General features: G+C 36.9%; 1 protein-coding gene across 1 annotated transcript; it reads left to right on the top strand.

The window, feature by feature from the left end:
• Nucleotides 1–922: 922 nt before the first annotated feature.
• On the top strand, nucleotides 923–9849 carry LOC113150951 (solute carrier family 28 member 3). The gene is made up of 17 exons (XM_026343716.1): nucleotides 923–985; nucleotides 1439–1503; nucleotides 1647–1738; nucleotides 2382–2571; nucleotides 4412–4556; nucleotides 4672–4785; nucleotides 4905–4982; nucleotides 5276–5356; nucleotides 5473–5553; nucleotides 5648–5773; nucleotides 6118–6248; nucleotides 6672–6840; nucleotides 6969–7166; nucleotides 7709–7790; nucleotides 8520–8618; nucleotides 9431–9530; nucleotides 9681–9849. The coding sequence occupies exons 1-17, from the start codon at nucleotides 923–925 to the stop codon at nucleotides 9718–9720; spliced, it is 1854 nt and encodes a 617-aa protein (XP_026199501.1). The 3' UTR covers nucleotides 9721–9849.
• Nucleotides 9850–19171: the final 9322 nt, after the last annotated feature.

Consider the following 19171-nt stretch of genomic DNA (forward strand, 5'->3'; position numbering starts at 1 on the left):
TGAATGGGGTTTTTAAATTGTATATTTATAAGTTAAGAACCTCAACAATCAAATAGTACAGAAATATGTGATGAATGCATTTTGGTGCATTTTGTAGTTTTGTATGAACAAAAATAGACAATGACACACTTTTTGAACACGTTTATCTTAAAATACTTTAAATAGAAATTCCCAAATATTCAGCAGTGACTACAATCACCTGTGCTGTTGTATCCAAGCAACGTGCTGTTCAGTGATTCAAGCTGCAGAACTGGTTCGGCTAGGATTTTTTTTTTTTTTTTTTGTAAACAATCACATTGTGTATTTAATGAACATGGTGACTTGAGGGTCACACAAAGTAACAAAAAAGTTTCTCCCCCTGTGGTTTGTTGCGTGGACTCACATGAACCTGTTCCATCCCCCACGTCCCAGAAACGAGCCTGAGAAATGATCCACTACTGCACTCTGGTGGCTGCTGGGATGTTTAAAAACGCATCAGCATCACTCAAGCCAGATGCTAAGTAGCTAACTAACTGCATTTACCCAAATACTGTACTTAAGTACAATTGTGCTTTACTGGAGTATTTTTATTTTATGTTACATTTATTTTTACTTCACTACAAATCAGAAGAAAATACTGTTCATTATTATAAAGTAGATAAACCAGCCCCTCCTTTACCAACTACTGATATTTCCACAAATAGGTAGCAGGTAACAACACATTTTCCTCTGCTCGTTGGAGAGCAGCAAAAAAGAAATGAGACAAAGAGAGCATCCTAAAAATGAACAAACTAACAAAAGCAGAATACAGTGGAGTAGGAGGGAAGAGACAGACACAGAGGGAGGGAAGATGGGAGGAGGAGGACATAACAGGACAGGTGTGCTCAAGAAGAAGTCGCCCTGCAAGAGTCTGGCCAGTGTTTGAAGCTGAACTGCAGGAGAAATGGAGCTGGTAGAAGAGCAGAGGCAAGAAAGGAAGGAAGACAACACAGGCTTAGGGGCAAAGGTAAAATATCCACAGTACAGTAGTCTATGTTTGTTCTTCTTAAACGGTACTGGTAAATAATGGGAAATACTTCAAAACTACTGTAGCAAGTAAAAACAGCACACTAGAGAATATTACAGAGAGAAGCTTTTATGTATTTGTCAAAATCACATCATTCTGCTGATTTTTACCAAAGCAGAACATTAGTTAATCACACAACTTACTAAGAGATCCAAAAAATGCATTGGGCATCAGACTACAGCATTTTACTTTTATGCTTTACTGTGGCTAAAGTTTTAAAATGAAGCTTGATCAGAGCTTCAGTCAGACACACACCTGTGCATGCACATGTACTGTCACACCGTTGGTTTGCACTTAGTTTCTAAGCAAATGTGACCTTGTGCAAGTACCTCTGTGTAAATATGCCTGTTGTAACTCATCCTCAAGCTGTGTGCATATCTGTGTGTGTGACAGGAGCAGGATCACATAAGCATTGATGTGAACAGTGTCTCAGAGGTTGACGACCAACGGAGCAGGAGGTTGTTTCTTTGTTTTCATGTGTCTTCTAAATCACCAGCCTTGCTGGTCGGACATAAAGTTAATGTTACATTAAAGTTTAATGTAACATTAACTTTATCTCCGACCTTGTCTACCCTCTTAACCTTCACCTTTCTGTGCCTAGTTTACTGGAGAGGAAAATAGAGGCACTCCAGGATCTTTTAACAGAGCACAGAGACCAGATCCACCTGATTATAAAGCTGGTTTTAGGAGCAGGTAAATTATCTTTGTTAGCGTGTGTTAAGGTATAACATGAGATTGTTTATAGGTTGTAAAACCCTGACTTGGGAATCACACAATATAAACTAAACAGTATCAAAATACTTGTTATTTAGTTCATTTGTAGCATGGAAAAGTTGCCTTATAGTGCGTATTTTGTGTGTACACGATAATTAGCTTGTGCAAATAAGTTATTATGTTGTGAGCACAAGCACCATTACTGTGTTGTGCCCACAGTAATGTTGCATATCAAGTGTGCGACATTTCTGAGACACGGAGGGGACTTATTGTTTTGATTAAGCAACAGCTTTTGGTAGAAGTGAGCCTGTAAAAAAACAAAAGCTGGAAAGATGGTTTTGTTTAAGTGTGCAGGATAAAAAAAAATTTAAAAAATGATAGCAACAATACATCTTTGAGGCTCTGCGCTCTCAGGTTGTAATACTTGTGCACTGCTGCTGAAGTTACTACTGCAAACTTGATGTGCGGGATAGAATGAGCCTACAGGCACAATGACTTGGAGCATATTGACACAAGCATAGTGTAGTGTCAGGCCAGTAAATTTAGAGTAAACATTAACTAAACACATTAACCACTAAATGAAAAGATGAGAAAAGTTTTAATAAGTGTGAATTCGTTTCAGGCTTTGTTGCCTTAGTGACAACAGCGTGTGTTCTGAACTTCCACCGGGCTGCTGGGTTGCTTGTCATCTCCTTGGTAACCGTACTCTTCTTTGTATGGGATTGGATGATGGAACGCTATGGCGACCGGGTGTGGGAGGAGCTCCATCCCATCAGAGACCTTCTCAACAAAAACTGGATCTGGATCAGAAGGTGAGACACGAGACGCTGTTCAAATCCTGTTTCAGTTTTTCCACTACACTGTGTTCTCTGCCTACTGACAGACAGAGGGAGGCCTTTCAGACTTTACACTACACTGATGACAAAAATAAAATCTAACCATGTAAAGTCAGTCAGCATACTAAAAACCCTTCTTAGGAGCTTATTGTGTCATGCACACACGATCAATAAAAATACAGCTGCAGTGGGGATACATTTGTCAACACCAACCTTTCTGGTTCACTTCCTGAAACATAGTTCAGGTTTCCTATTCTTATTCTTTTTATTTAAACAGAAGAACTCATCAGACACTACAGACATTCTCAGTAACGTGGACCCTAGATCAGGGGCGGTTCGAGGATTTCATCCTTAGGAGGGCTCAAGCCTCACTACTTTATAACATCACAACTCATTTTAATCTCCATTAGTTAGCTCCCTTGTTAATAAGGAATTCTATTATGTACTAGCATCTAGCTATCAGGCTAGTTTTTAGCACATCATTGCATTTATCATTTTGTTGTCATTTGATTAGAATGGGAAACGTGTTATACTGTTGTAGATATTTAAATGTGCTGTCAGTTTTGATATGTTTCTGATAAACTGGATTCCCTACATTCAGGGAGGGCAGAGTACGAATAATAGCAAACAGAACTTACATTTAAAAAACAAAAACATCAGTTTTTGTTCATAGCTTTCCAAAAGATAGATATGAACAGTAGCACTGAGCAGATTTACAGACAAATAGTCTGTGCAGTCTGTGTCTATAGAGTACATTTTCTCATGATACAGCCATGAATAAACCTGCCTTCTTTATGAACAATGGTAATGTACCTGAATATAACTGTGCACATTGACCTCTTTTGGTCAAATTCAGCCTGAAGTGAGACACTACAATGTCGTTATCCTTATTTAGACACTATGTTCTTGATTTATATATGGCAACGTACAAAATGCATGTAACGTGTGAGACAGTTCAGGCAGTTTAGAAGGTTTCTCTGTCTCCTGGCAACAACAATGTTATCAGACTGGGGAAATGTATTGTTTGAGAAATCTGCAGGAGAAAAGAGAACAAGAGCAGCTGATGGCAAAGTGTGAGAAGACAGTGTGTGTGTGTGTGTGTGTGTGTGTGTTACAGTGCACATAAAGTAAAATAATTGCCATAGCTCAAGGGCATTTCAGTGGCAACTACCTCAGTAAGAAGGTGAAGCAGACACAACATTGACTATGACACATGTCATATCAATACAACAAGAAGAAAATAAATGGAGTTAAATAAATATGTAACCAAAGGAGTTAGAGATTCTCAGCTTTCCTTTTTTTTACTTTTACTTTTCTTTCACCCACCCAAATGAGTTTAGCAAAGCTACCCAGCTTGAACTGTTTTATTAATTATACATATTATATGCATTTTTATCTTCATATATGGATCTATGGATATTAAAAACTATTAATATTAAAAACGAGTTACACATCCAATTTTATTTATTATTAGCACATTGTCATTTACTGTGGTGCCAAACAGTGATGAAGAGGACCCAAGTGCAGGCACACAGACAGACAGGCAGATAGGTTCGGTCCACCTTTGATTAAAGGTTGATTTTAATGCATGACCATCATTAAAGATAGACTTTAATGAAAGAGGTAACAGGATAAGTGGTAGTTCAGGCAAGCACAGGCCATGCAGAGATAGACAGGAGGCGAAGTTAAGGAATGTGTAATCAGGGTAAGTAGGTACTGTATAAGGTGAAGAGGCACATAGTCCAAAAAGTCTCCTATCGCTGCCTCCATTCACCTCCCTTCTTTCCTCTGCCTGTCTGTCATTCTCTCTCTCCAGGGTGATATTCTTGTTGTTGCTGGCGTCTGTGGCGTGTTGGCTTGCACTGGATACGGCTCAAAAGGGAACCAGACAGCTGATGTCTTTTTTAGGTTTACTGGTCTTCATCTTCTTAATGCTGCTGTTCTCCAAACACCCATTCAGGGTAAAGGATGCAGATGCAAGAATCACTGCGAACACACACACACACACACATACACACACACAGTCTGTCAAATAAATTTTAGAACACGTATATGTATTGTGCATGTGTGTTGCAGTGGTCTTGGCGAACTTTGCTATGTGGAATTGGGTTACAGTTTGTCTTCGGTCTGTTGATTCTCAGGACCACATTTGGCTTAGGTGCACTGAAATGGCTTGGAAAACAAGTGGAGGTGGATATGCACACATTATTTTAGATTTATTATGGAATGAATCAATTAAACATTTGCAAATTTTCCTGCAGATTTAATTTTCTTTTTGTTGCTAACAATTCAAAATCTCCTCCATACAGAATTTCACATCATTCACAGACCAAGGGTCTAAGTTTGTGTTTGGTGACAAGTACACTGACCACTTCTTTGTCTTCAAGGTACGGCACACAGTTCCTGACAAGCTGCGTTTCCACACAGTGGAACATAACAAAGCAATTTGAGTCCCCACTATCCAAAATATAAATACTGTTAGAATAATCTCAATAAGTGTGTAAATAACAAGGTGTATCATGTTCCACGTAAATGTTATCCTCTGAATAGAATTAAAACCAGGACAGGTTATAAATAAATTACTAATATGGACATTGGTGTGCACTTAAACATACTCAGGGATACTATGATGATGATGATGATGATGATGATGATGATGATGATTGTGGACTCTCTCCAGGTGATGCCTATATTAGTTTTTTTAAGCTCTGTCATCTCCATTCTCTACTACGTTGGATTTATGCCCTGGCTCATTTGCAAGGTGAGTAAGTCGGACTTAGAAATAAACTATTTCAAAACATTTATTTTAAGTACCTTAAAAAATACAGTTGGATCATCTGCATTCTTTAACTTTATTTTATGTGTCATTCTTCCTAGATTGGATTCATAATGCAGGTTACTATGGGAACATCTCCACTGGAATCAATGGTTGTAGCGGGAAATATATTTATTGGGATGGTAAACTAAACTACATACGTGTACATGCATATTGTATGTATCCATTAATCACTAGTCACCATCCAACCCTGTTTTTTATCTCTCATTTTTTCAGACAGAAGCTCCTCTCCTGATTCGCCCATACATCAGTGAGCTAACCCGTTCTGAGATCCATGCTGTGATGACAGGTGGATTTGCCAGTGTCTCTGGTACCATTCTGGGAGCTTATATTGCATTTGGGGTGAGGAACAAGATGTGCGTGAGGGATGGGATGAAGAGGTGAACTGTGAAGAGCCTTATGATGAGATTATTATGTGGTAGTCAGAAATTATATTTGAAAAAATGCATTATAGGAAAATGCTAAATATTAGCAGTGATAACTGTCACCAAGCACAAAAGGAACATAAAGGAGAAAGACATTGTATGTAACATCCCACAATCATTACAAGAGTTCTGTAAGAGTGGAATTATTACTTGTCAAGTTTAAATCTTCACAGACTGAACTGGACTTTAACAGCTCTGTTACAAAGTGCATGATTATCCACCAATTTATTTATGTTGTTTCCTACATGGTTCTGCTTTGAGGTTGATGCAACACACTTGTTGACAGCATCACTGATGTCCGCCCCAGCCTCCCTGGCCATCGCCAAGATATTCTGGCCGGAAACTGAGACTCCAAGAGTAATGGACCGGCATGACCTCAAAATGGACAGAGGGTAGTGAACAGAATAAATACATTTGTGTTTTAAAATGTTGAAACAGCTGCAAACTGCACATTTTGTCTGCCAGTTGATGAGCAGAAAGAAGGAGACAGGTTTTACTAATTTCATTCCTTCCTTAATTCTGTTCCTCAAATATCTGTTCAGTGTATGTTCATCACAGGTAACAGTCAACTGAGTTAGTTAAACTTAACTGAGTTAAATTTATGCAGCTTAATAGTTAGATCATGTTAAAATATTAAAGTTTATCCAGCTATTAAGTTGGATCAACTTAACTCAGTCAAGTTGAACTTACTTAATTGTTGGCTTGTTGTTTTTTATTTGTTTCTTTTGTGAAATGGTTGCACATAACATCACACTAAAAAAAGACAAACTTAACTCAGAGGATTGAGTGTTGCATAATTATCTGTTTCTCATCAGAAGAAGTACAAATGTTTTGGAGGCTGCTTCACAAGGTGCAACTTGTGCTGTGAGTCTAGTGGCCAACATTGTCGCTAACCTCATTTCCTTCATTGCACTGTTGGCCTTTATGAACACTGTTGTCTCTTGGCTTGGTGGGATGTTGGACTGTCCACAGCTTAGCTTTGAGGTTAAGGCTCTGATCACACACACACACACACACACACAGCAGCTCTCTAATATTGTATATATTGTATTATAATCAAACACTAACCCTTGTGTGTTCACTCCCATATTATTTATTTGTTTCTGCTATAGTTGATCTGCTCCTACCTCTTCATGCCTCTCTCCTTCATGATGGGTGTTTCCGGGGAGGACAGTTTCATTGTTGCTGAGCTGATTGGCACAAAGACATTCCTAAATGAATTTGTGGCCTATCAGAAGCTGGCAGAGTTCATTAAGAAACGCAAAGCAGGAGGACCTAAATTTGTAAACAACATAAACCAGTATATTTCTGTAAGTCATACTCATTGTACTCTCATGCTTGTGTTTTGGTTCAACTTGTAAATCCTTATTCTGTTGCTTCCTCGGTACTGGGATGAATACATCTGAAGTCATGTAATGGACACTGGTCCAAAAGCCAGCTGGCAACATAAGTGTGTTTTAGCACAGACTATTGCTGACAAATTCGTCCAACAAGTAAGCTATAATGAAGTCATAAGACATAGTTATTGTTGAGCTTGTAGTTGATGAAGTGAAAAGTCAGCAGGGTTATCTACAAACTGATGTATTTAATGGATTATTTAATTTCTTAAATGGAAGGTACCTTTTTTCGCTTTAGAGGCAGAACAGTGGTTTAGTGGTTGGCACTGTTGCCTCACATCAAAAATGACTCGGGTTCAAATTAGTCTTTTCTCCCCGTGTCTGCGTGGGATCTCTTCAGGTACTCTGGCTTCCTCCACAGTCCAAAGACATGCATGTTAGATTGATTGATAATTGGGCCATTTGGTGATGTTTACTTACTTAACAACTTAGATTCATTTTGTTTCCTCCTCTAGGTTCACTCTGAAACGATTGCAACCTACGCTTTGTGTGGATTTTCCAACTTTGCTTCCCTGGGAATCTTTGTTGGAGCACTGTGTGAGTTGCAAGCAACGTTGATAAAACAAGAAAATTCCAGTTCATGAAGTTCCTGGCTGGTTTCATATGTTGCAAAGTTTTAGATAAATGTGTTATCATTTAAATTGAGCATTTTATTGTCCAAATTGTAACAAAAAGTTGTGAAACAAAGCAGCGTGTGTGTGTGTGTGTAGCCTCTGTCATGAGCTATAATAGCCTATGACAGAGCAATTGTCAATCAAATAACATCAGCAAATTTGTTAAACTATGTCTTTTTTTAACATTGTCAACATGTGTAACAAAAGCATCCACTAGTATAAAGGTATAAAAATTAGTTTCTAGTTAGAGACTAAAGAAATGTGACATGACAGTTCAAGATTTGAAGGTAGCAGTTGCAAAATGTGGCAGTTCAGACTATGTGAAACAAGAAAAGTTATTTAGATTAGATTTTTTTAGAAATGACAAGTTGAACATTGACACATTTCAGTACCTTTGACTTGTTGTGAGTAGACCGTCCTTGACAAAAACAATTTCATGAAATATTTATTGTAAAAGGATCAGTGGAGAATGGTAATGATAGAGTTTTAAACAAAGGAAAATACCAAACAAAATGTTGCTGTGATCTTTTATGATTTCACATTTCAGCAATTATAATGCAACGCCAGTGAATGGTGCCTTTCAGTTTGTTGTTCCCTTCTTTTGTGACATACTAACACCACTTCACCTAAACTTTTATTTCCATTTTTCCAGCGACCCTGGCTCCAGAGAGACGGTCTGACATCTCCGGCTGTGCCCTCAGAGCTCTGATTGCAGGCAGCGTCTCCTGTTTCATGACAGCTTGTATTGCAGGTGACTGGCTGACTACTCTTCTTTTCCCTTTATCTACATACGTGTAATGTTGGGCATCCGCTAAACAGTTTTTAGCAAGCAAGCTGCCATCTCTACATTATTTGTAATAATTTTGCATAACTTTGTTTTCATTTCATGTCATGGTGGCAGTTTGTCTTTGTCAGAGACATGTTGCTTTTTTGCGGTAATTGGTGGTTTCTTCAAAACAGATCAAGAGCAGATCCATGCTAACACTCTACTCAAATATTACATATAAATGTCTCTTCTCAGTTAATTTGTCTTATACACTAGCGTCTGATTGAAAGTTTCTCAGTAACCACTGTACTTTTCTAATCTACTGATCGTGAATTTGTTTCTTATGTTTCCATTTGCTTTTAATCGCAGCCACTCAGGAGTTGATTATTTTATTGGGAAACCTATTCCTCATGCATGTCATTTTTTTTTCAGTAGCATATTACAAAATATACAGACAGTGAATATAGTACATCATATAAAAAGGAAAATGTTGTTATTAACTACAGTTTTTCTTCACTGGTTTACTTTTTAAATTTTATATGCACAGTATATTTTTATATTTTAATAATAGTGGATAATCATTGGTATGTTGCAATAATTATGAATTATGAAGAGCTTTAAAGTCAATTATCCTGATAATCAACACACTCATTCAAATGTCAGCATTTTCTGTTTTATCTGTATATCTAAATACATGATGAAATTAATGTTAGATTGAATGAGAATGTGTAATTGTAGTAATGTAACGTGTGTGTAACATGTAATTTGAGTGTTGGAATTGCTCTCTGGGTTTCTAGGTATATTGTACAGCCCTGATCTTCAGCAAACAGATTCTAACAACACCAACCTGAACATCAGTTCACAGCTGCTCATCTGCTGCACACAACTAAATAACAGGTTGTTGTCTGTTCTCAGTTTGCTCCAATCTTGTGTTTACATATATCGTGTTTATATTTGCTGCTATGCTGTGCATTTACTTATCATTCACTGAAATGCATAGATACTTTTTGATTCAGTGTGTGTGTGTGTTTGTGTGTTTATTTGTAGTGTGCCATTGAAAGTGACGACTGGGGAAGGATTCAATTAAAGAAATCTGCAAAACTGCTGTATATCCAAACATTTCAGTTATATTGAATCACTGTGAACAAAAACACGCAGCTCAGCAGTTGTTTTTTTGTTTTTCTTTTATTCTTTTAAGCCAAGGGAAACAATACATCGTGAGAAATATAAAAATACATTTGAAAAAACTATTTAATTATTACTTAAAGCAATTAAGGAAATAAAAAGAAAAAACCTATAAAAGATAAATAAAACAAAACTTCATAACTTTCTTATTTAAGTGAGAGTGTTTTTTCTTCTTTTTTTTTAGCTGAATGCTTTGACAAAGTTTTAGACCTTCCTGAAACCGCTTAATTGGGATTATCATAGATTAATCAAATTGTATAAACTAAATAAATATACTTTTATGATCTACTATCTAGCAGTATATAAACAAATAGCAGTAGATAAAGTCAAAATAAAGTCTAGGTCCTCCTATATCAGCTTAGGAAATGGGCGATTCTGCATTATGAGTACTTTTTGTCTGTTTTGTACATGTTTTTATCATTATTAATTATTAATTATTAATTTTATGTACTTAAATAATTAATGATTTGGAATTCCACTTGCAACAGAATATTCACTGTGGAATTGCTAGTTTTATTTAAGTTAAACAATTAAGTTCTTTTTATATGTAAAGATGTAATGTACAAGGATGCAGTATGTGTGGTACTGTATGCAAACGTTGCCGTATGTCTGTGTTTGTTTGCTAGAAGATGTCTTAGACATCCGCCACAGTGCAAGGTTTAACATCACATGGTGCAAAATAACTTATGTGACATAAGTAGACTTTACTCTCCTCTCCCTTTTCTGGATTGACTAACAAAGTTTAGCAACAATCAAAGGCAGTGTAACACTTAGCCACTGGATGTCACTGGTGTCTTATGATTATCCTATTATCCACTCCCAGAAGTGCATGTCAGCATCATCATCAACAGATCTGCACAAACCTTTGGCCAGAGGTCTGGTGTAAAACAGTCTAGGTCAAACCAGTAAGTAACTGGCTCGTTAATACTATCAGAAATTACATAGTCAGGCTGCACACCCGAACAAAAAGGAGAGTATCGATGGTGTGCACTTTCATCATCTGTATGTGTGAGACATGCATGCAGTCTCAGAGACGGCAAATGACAGTCTCTTCATTAAATCCACCACAAGCAAAAGGTCAGATGGCTCTCTTCTCGGCAGGCAGGAGGTGTGTTCACATGTGCGAATTTCACACACCCACAGAGAGGGAACATTAGACACAGCCATCAGACGCTGACACATAAGGGCATTTTTAGGCTTCATGTTACCATGTGTCGCCAATAAAAAAAAAAAAAGAAAGAAAGAAAGAAATCACAGTGAGCTCATTTTCATGTTTGTTAGCACCTTCAAGAAAAACACAGTCCTTAAAACAAAGAGCTGCTAAAGGGGGAAAGCAAACATCATGTCTCTGGGAATTTTACAGCGTCTGAACGATTGTGGTGTCTGGTGTGGTTCTGTGGAGAAACAAGAAGTTTGAAAAGCTGAAAAGTACAGAACATAATATTTTTACATTTTTAGTATCTTTTGACTAAATCTGTTGCCTTATTATATCTTTTATATCCATTCTATTGCAAACAAGTGAACATTTAGTTCTCTATATTTTCAACTGGCTAATGTATAAAAAATACTGAGATATGTCAGTAGGATCGTTATTAGAACACTATAAGAACATTATGTGTAGATTTGACATTTACATTTGATAAATGCTTTAAATAAGGTTGCATGTACATAAATAAAGACAACAAATCATTTCTGAACACAAAAGTAATTCTTCTTCTTATTTTTGTTTATTCATGTTAAATTGTTACCAAAATTAGCAAATATATTTGGATGAGCTGTAAAGACCACAACAACAAAAAGGAGATAATAAACAATAGAAATGAATACACATCTATATTTTATTATGGAAAAATCTGTTCATTCACATATCACCTTAGAATTATTGGAATGATTGCAAACCTAAAGTAAATTTAACTTGCAGAAAATAGCTTTTTTTTTGTCTATTCTTTGTTCTTCTCATGAATTACTAATTGTCTTTTGGATAAATTTCACTAATTTAAACATTTAAAACTGTAGGCACACACATTAAAATACATCTCCATCTTTTATTCTACTGTGTATACACTGTGTGCAGTGCTGTTTTTACTGCAGCAGCACTGAGGCCATGCAAGAACAGGTGAAGAGAGAGAGTCGAACAAACGGAGTAGAAGTAAGAAAAACAGAGATGTAGAAAACAGAGAGGAAGCTGTTGATTGTTAAGAGGCTAAGACTGGTGGATATTGGATCGGTCATGTACTGTAGCACCACTCTAACAGAAGGAGAGAAGATGAAGAGGAGGAGGGAGAAATTGAATGATGGAGATGAAGTTGTCATCCACCAGCACAAGAGCAACAGAGTGAAGAAGGGAGGGAGGCCACTGGGATGAAAGTAGCATATGGAGGTGAATCGAGGACCAATGGAAAACAATGGACTGATGGAGAGTGGAGTTCGGATGGAGTCTCTTAAAAGAGTGGTTTAAAAAGAGATGGTAAGAGCAGAAATAGATAGATAGATTTCGTTTTACATTAAAATACTAAATAATACATTTTTACTGTACCTAATAAACATGCATTTTGCAGCACATTACACTATGATTTTTACTACTCTAATAATAACTATGGTTGTTACTTCTAGGTGTGATTTGACCTTTATGAACTTAACAGACTAATTTTTGACAGTAAGTTGATAACAACAAACCCTTATCAGTGAAGTTAATCAGCTTTTTGTCAATCTTATCAAGCTGCACAAACATTTATGTGACAATTTCATCTAATCATTGTTCTCCATGATATGCCCTCCTCTCAACAAACCTTAATTGATGCTTTAATTGCTCATTGACACGTAATTACACGGACGTGTCTTGGCGCAGAATGAGAAATTAAACAGGAGAATCCCTGACAAATGTGTGCAGACAAATAGACACCCAGTTACATTAATTGTGGCCTATAGTGGAGAGACATGTTTCGACAAAATGACACAAAAAGGTAGTTATCATGTTAGTCAGACCTTATTCTGCATGTTGTTTAATAATGTTGAATTGTGTTTAGAGAAACATTAATAGTTTTTGGTTGCGATGGGACTTTGAGTGGAAATTATAAATGGGATCTGTATACTATGATTTCTGCATGTGTCTACATTCTTCATAGTCTGTTATCTTTAGAAATCTTTATTCTTTTAATATTTTCTGTAATGAAACATTATTTATTACACTAGAAGTCTAAACTCCTTCCATGCTTTACATTGCTCAAGCTGTCTAGAGGCCTTCACATGCAGAAAGAGGTGGAGTACACCCAGGATAAATCTGGCACATTTAGATACACACACTCACTTCACACCTACAGGTAATCTAGAGTTTCTAATTCCCCAAGCTTGTCTCCACATTGTGGAGGAAAAAAATTGAGTACCCAAAGAAATTCACATAAATAAAGGGATAATATGCAAACTTTGTTTATTGATGTCTAATATATGATGTAATGTTCTGTGATCTTAGCTCCTCTGTACAACTCCTGTACATCCACTTTTTACTGACCGACTGTTGCATGTTGAGTCTCCAAATGTCAAAATTAAGTTCAGAATTCAATAATTCAATCAAATGTCCAACATGGCATTTATACAGAAAACGTAAAAACACAAATTGTGTCATTTGATGTGCAGTTACATTAATGTGCACTATTTCTGGGTCTGGTTTCCCACAAAGAGCAGCAAATGGTTCTTTTTACGCTTCAGGTTTTGTACAGAGTAATGAGATATGTGTTAATTAGTGAGCTTTGGAGGTGTAAGTATGTGGATCAGGATAACTCAGTGTCCAGTTTGCATGCTAAGCTAAGAAAAGCAGCTGATAACTGTAGCCTGTTTACCATACAGCCATGAGATTGGTGTCAATCTTCTTATTTAACACTTAGGTTAGTATAATGTGATTAAGAACTAGACTAAACATTGAACAAATATTTACAGACTGAAAATTTGAACATCAGAAAGGGTGAGCTATGGGATCATTCTCCATATTTACTGCTCGTCAGCCTGTAAATTTGAGCAAAGGGAGAATTGAAAGAACCAACATTTTGTGGCACCATCACACTGCATGCATTGTTTTTTTTTTTCTTGGACTGCAGTTCTTTGAATTAATATGGCATGAAGTCTTTACTACATCTGCCACAACTTTAAATATAATGTTTTCCAGGCTGGGCAGAAGTGAAAATGGTCTCCCCGTTTAACTTTTTAGTATCAAGTTGCATTCAGGAGTGTTGGTGATTGAGTGTTTCTTGTTTGCCGTTTGTTCTGAGAAATAATGCAGTCTTCCTCTTCCCTCCAGTAATAAACGTTCGTGGCAGGTTCTGAGAAAAACCTCTGCCGAGTGACTCTTTTATGACGAAATGTGTGTTTAGACGAATGTGCCCTTCATCCCATGTGCTTTCCCCCCTGCTGGGAGAACTGGCACAGACACACAAGTGCTCACAATCGTGCACGAAAACACACTGACTCGCATACGCTTCCTGACCGATGCACACTCTTTCTCTGTCAGTCAAACACACACACATAAATTCCCTGGAGGCCAGGCGGGGGGTCTGGCTGGGACAGAAATGAACACATGCTGGGATCAGAGCAGCAGTGTGTGATTCACATTTCTCTCTCTCTCTTTCTTTCAATCTCTTGCTTCCTTCTTTGTCTTATCACTGACACCCGACTCCCACCTCTCCCTGCTCTCTTTACCCCCCAGTGTCTTTGACAACCTGAGTGTTTCAAACGTATTCTGCACACAAACTCATCAGAGAACTGTTCCTGAACCTATAGTGGCAATTATATATTTGTGATTGAAATCTGGTGATTTTTGCTCTCTCTTAAAGAATCATCTGGGTTTTTTGTTTGGTTTTTTTGTTTGTTTACACTCCGCTCCCTTCTTTCTGTCCATTTCTCATGTACCTAGGTGGTTACCAAACTCCTTATTACTCTAATTTAGAGACCATGCCGCTTTCTAATGGCCTTGGGGCCCCCAAGAATATCAAGTGCTGTTTAATTCTTTAATTCTATTCAGGATTTACATTCGTGCCATCCCTCCACCAGCTCTTCTGTCCATATTTCCATCAATTTGGAGCTCATTTAGAGTCCCTCCACAAACAGCTGCTAAAAGAGGCCTCTAATATTTTTTTTTTTCTTTTTTGAGTGGAGGAGGGGGAAAATGTGAGTTTTTAAAAGCATATCAAAGCACCACATCTAGTCCCTCTATTTCATGCTGTCTGTTGTTCCAGGCATCCAACAAGTGTTTACATGTTTTGCTGCTGCTCATGCTCGAGTGAATGTGTACTTTTTTAACCCTATCGTTTGCCGAATTAGAAAAATCTCCATGGTGACCAAGGCACCAGAGAGCAGGTGGAGGGCCCTTGAGGATGCATTAGGGTCTTAGGGAGATGCATCTTAGCTGTAAGCTAAACTGTGCATCAGGCCTGTTTCAAGGGTCTGTGCGGGGTTCATTGGTTCCACCTGGAAACCTTTAGCTCGTCGTGCATCTAAATACGGCCTGCACTGAGAGGGCCATGAATGGGCAGGTAATGACCGTGCATATCTAGTTGTAAATGAATGTAAAGTGAGGCAGTGAACAAGAAAGCTTCAATAAAAATGGGAAACAACTGTGTTATCTTTGTTGTAGAAACTTAACAGCAATAAATAAAATACAGGCAAAAAAAATTCTGAATAACGCTAAATGAAGGACAATGATAATAATATTAATATAGTATATAATAATACGAGTTAAGAAAGAGAACGAGAGAACAAGAATTTACATTCAAAGAGCAACAAATGAGAAACGTACAAACAGGGTTGTCAGCACTGATGTGTATTGCTTTCCCTATAGCTATGAATGCTGCATTAAATCAGCCTTATTCTCTGTAGACTCAGGGCAGTGACCACTTGTAGTCGTCATCATTAGCTGCAGTAAAATAACATCAGTTTCTTCTGGATGATGATCTGAACATATACAATATACAATACACTTGATAACTGGCTAGTTTAAAATCAACAAAACTTTACCAGTGTCATGAGAACTACAAAAATGTAGTTCCTTGATTAAAAATAATAAAATGTAAACAGCTTTGACATAGATAATGATATCAGTAAATTAGATAATATTCAGTAGGAAGTTTAGTGTATAAGCAGTAAATAGAACCTATGTTGTGCATCAATTATAAAATGATATTTATAGATATATTTTAACTATTTATTTAAAGCAGAAACATTGACATTTGTATGCAAAGTATTATTTAGAATATAGTATGTAGCCGAACAGAAATAGAGAATAAATTACTGCATTCTCAAAGCTTCCTGTGTGGGAAGATGCACGTTGTTGACTGTCCGGTGTTAAAAGGTAAAAACCTGTGAATCTGTTAAATAGGCACTTATTTTTATATATTTATAAATAATTTGTATGCATTTATGAATACATTTACTATGGTACTGTTTAAACTGTAAGATTGTACAACATTATCTTAAATAATAATCTTTTTATAATAATTTTAACTGCAAATAAGAAACAAATGCAGTATATTAGGTATGTGTACAAGGCAAATTTGCATGTTTGTTTGTTTGCTGATAGTATAGTGAAATAGTGAAATATGTGATATGATTCAGAATATTTTGTCATATTTTTTACATACATATTACAAGTTAAAATCTGCTATTATTATTTTTTCATCCCTGGCATTGTGTACACTCTCTATATGCATGTATGTACAGTATTAGAACCACAGTGGTCACTACAACCTGCTGGACTAATCACCAGATACAACATCATACACATCTGCTTTTGTTCTTTGTCTCTCTGCTGTTTAAGTTTGACGCAAAGATCCACCAGCCCAATCTCTTTACCGCTGGGAAAAGGCCCAGTTCCCCCTCTTCCCCCTTCCCTCCTGTCAGGACACACACTCTCAACCTAGCCTCTTCTCAGCTTTGTCCAAACCCTCTTCTCCCTCTGTTTGTCCTTGTTATCCTTAAAATGTCCTCCCGCCCTCTCTTCTTTCTTGTCTACACTCCTTTTTCACCATCCACTGTTGTATTGCAGCTTATTAAATTGGATCTCAGATTGCTAAGGAAACTCAGTTTTCTTCGGCAACACACGAGTGAAATGAGTAGAAGAAGGTTTGAACCTGACATTCATATGACTCCAATGATGGAGGCCCACAAATAATCTGTACGTAGCTAATTAAATGTTTGTACAACCAGAAGACTGATCCACAAGAGTAAACAGTGCTTACTGACGAGGTTTCATTTTTGTCCATGCTTATGCAAACTGAGCAAACCAAAACTTACTGTAACCTGGAGAAAAAACTTCTACCCTGAACAAATATTCACTTCAGTGCTGAGTGGTATTAGTAGTAGTAGTAGTAGTAGTAGTAGTAGCAGTTGATTTAAATGAAAAGAAACTGAAGAAAAAAAGTACCTAACCACTACTCCTAATGTTAAAATTGACTAAATTATCCACTACATGCTAGATTTAAATTTGTTAACATTATGGGAAGCTCAATAAAATACAATTAGACAGAATTGGCCTCAATAGAAAAACAAACATGGTTACAGGGCAAGACATTTGCAAGAGTGTGATAATGCATTCTAATGGCCGAGCAACAGTTAGCAGCTGGCTGGACCATTTATGATCAGTTCCATTAATAAGGCTTAATAATGTCCCCATAGACATCCAAGACTTGTTTCTTGTGTGTGTGAGTGTGCATAAATGAATGACCAATTTTGATTATTTGTATAATTTTTCCTCTGCAGGCAACATAACCCTGCTCTTCCCTAAGTGCAATAAGTAATTTCCCTCTCTCTTGCTCTGTGTGTGTGTGTGTGTGTGTGTGTGTGTGTGTGTGTGTGTGTGTGTGTGTGTGTGTGTGTGTGTGTGTGTGTGTGTGTGTGTGTGTGTGTGTGTGTGTGTGGTGTTTGTATCTAGCTGTAGTCTCTGTTGTAAATGCAAACATGATGTACTTTTTTAAAACCCTTATAGGAAAAAATTGAGAAGAACTAAGCGAGTGATGCTAATGAGGAACAGGTAACAGATGCATCCTACAATTGTTAAACGGATGCATAGCCTAGGGTCTCAACTAGAAACATAACAGAACAACAATATTAATATATTTTTAAGTCTAAAGCCATGTCTTGAGAAAATATTTTCTGTTAGTAGAAGTGGGTCTGAGAGATGTATTGTGACCGCTGTATTGTGACTAAACAATTACTTGTTTTTTATATCCTATAATCAAACAGGTACCTGGAAAAAACAGAGGCGATAATAGATCTTCAGTTAAAATGAGCACGAGAACATAAAAAGATGACAGGAATGTCTTCGAGGTAGCTCACACAAGTCAAAATACACACCGGTCTCGAGTTTCGATATGTTCAACACTTACCACAGGCTTTATATCAACGAGTGTGATTTTGTAAATGCAATGTCTGAGCCAAGTGTCAACAGAGTTATCTACTTTACCAAATACTGCATTTAAAGAATTAGTAATGCAATAGCTAGTCAGTGACAAACAAATCCCCTGCACTGGATCATTTAATTCAGATGTTTGCTAATACACTGGCCATGAATCATTCACTACTTACAATTCTGACACACTTGTCAATGTCAATATTCAATCATTTAAAACATGAAAAACATTAGTTTGAATATAAAAAGAAAACATATAATGCAAAAACAATTTTGAGGCCAAGAAAATGCAAAGCTGTTGTTGTTTGTGGTATAAAAACATAAAACACTTGCGATAGGATATTTGTAAAGAAAATTAGCTCATCAGTTTCTTTTCATTATTTCATCCTTTTTCCATTGACACTGTGAAATTTTTATGGTTGCTCTCAATAAAGACATAAAAGATCGGATTTGTTTGGGATATTAGTTGAGTCACATTATATTTATTACTTTTAACATAGATGAAGATCAGATTTTATGACAAATTAATTCAGAAAACCATGAAATTCCAAAAGGTTCACATACTTTTTCTTGCCACTGTAAAAGCAGCATCACACTGAAATACCTTAAGAGTTAAAGTCAGTGCTAGTTGTAACAATGCCTACGGCCTTCGACACAATACTGAAAACTGGAGGTTTTATCTATATGACAATCGCTACGGCAACAACAGAGGCCGTAATTTGCCACACAGCTTTTCAGTCCGTGTGTGTGTGTTGGATTCATGCTGAAGTGAAGTCTGTCGCCTCAGCCTCTGTCTGTCCTGTCTGTGTAAATGTGCAGAAAATACATCCTCAAACATCCTTTCAGACACTTGCTGGAGAATAAACTTTTGTTCTGTATAGAAGTTCATCCATTCAGAGTAAGTCTTTCCTCTCTCCCTCTCTCTTTAACCTATATACCTCCTAATCTCGTCTGGTGCATC

This window comes from Anabas testudineus, chromosome 9 (assembly GCF_900324465.2).
Source record: "Anabas testudineus chromosome 9, fAnaTes1.2, whole genome shotgun sequence".
Lineage (NCBI taxonomy): Eukaryota > Metazoa > Chordata > Actinopteri > Anabantiformes > Anabantidae > Anabas > Anabas testudineus.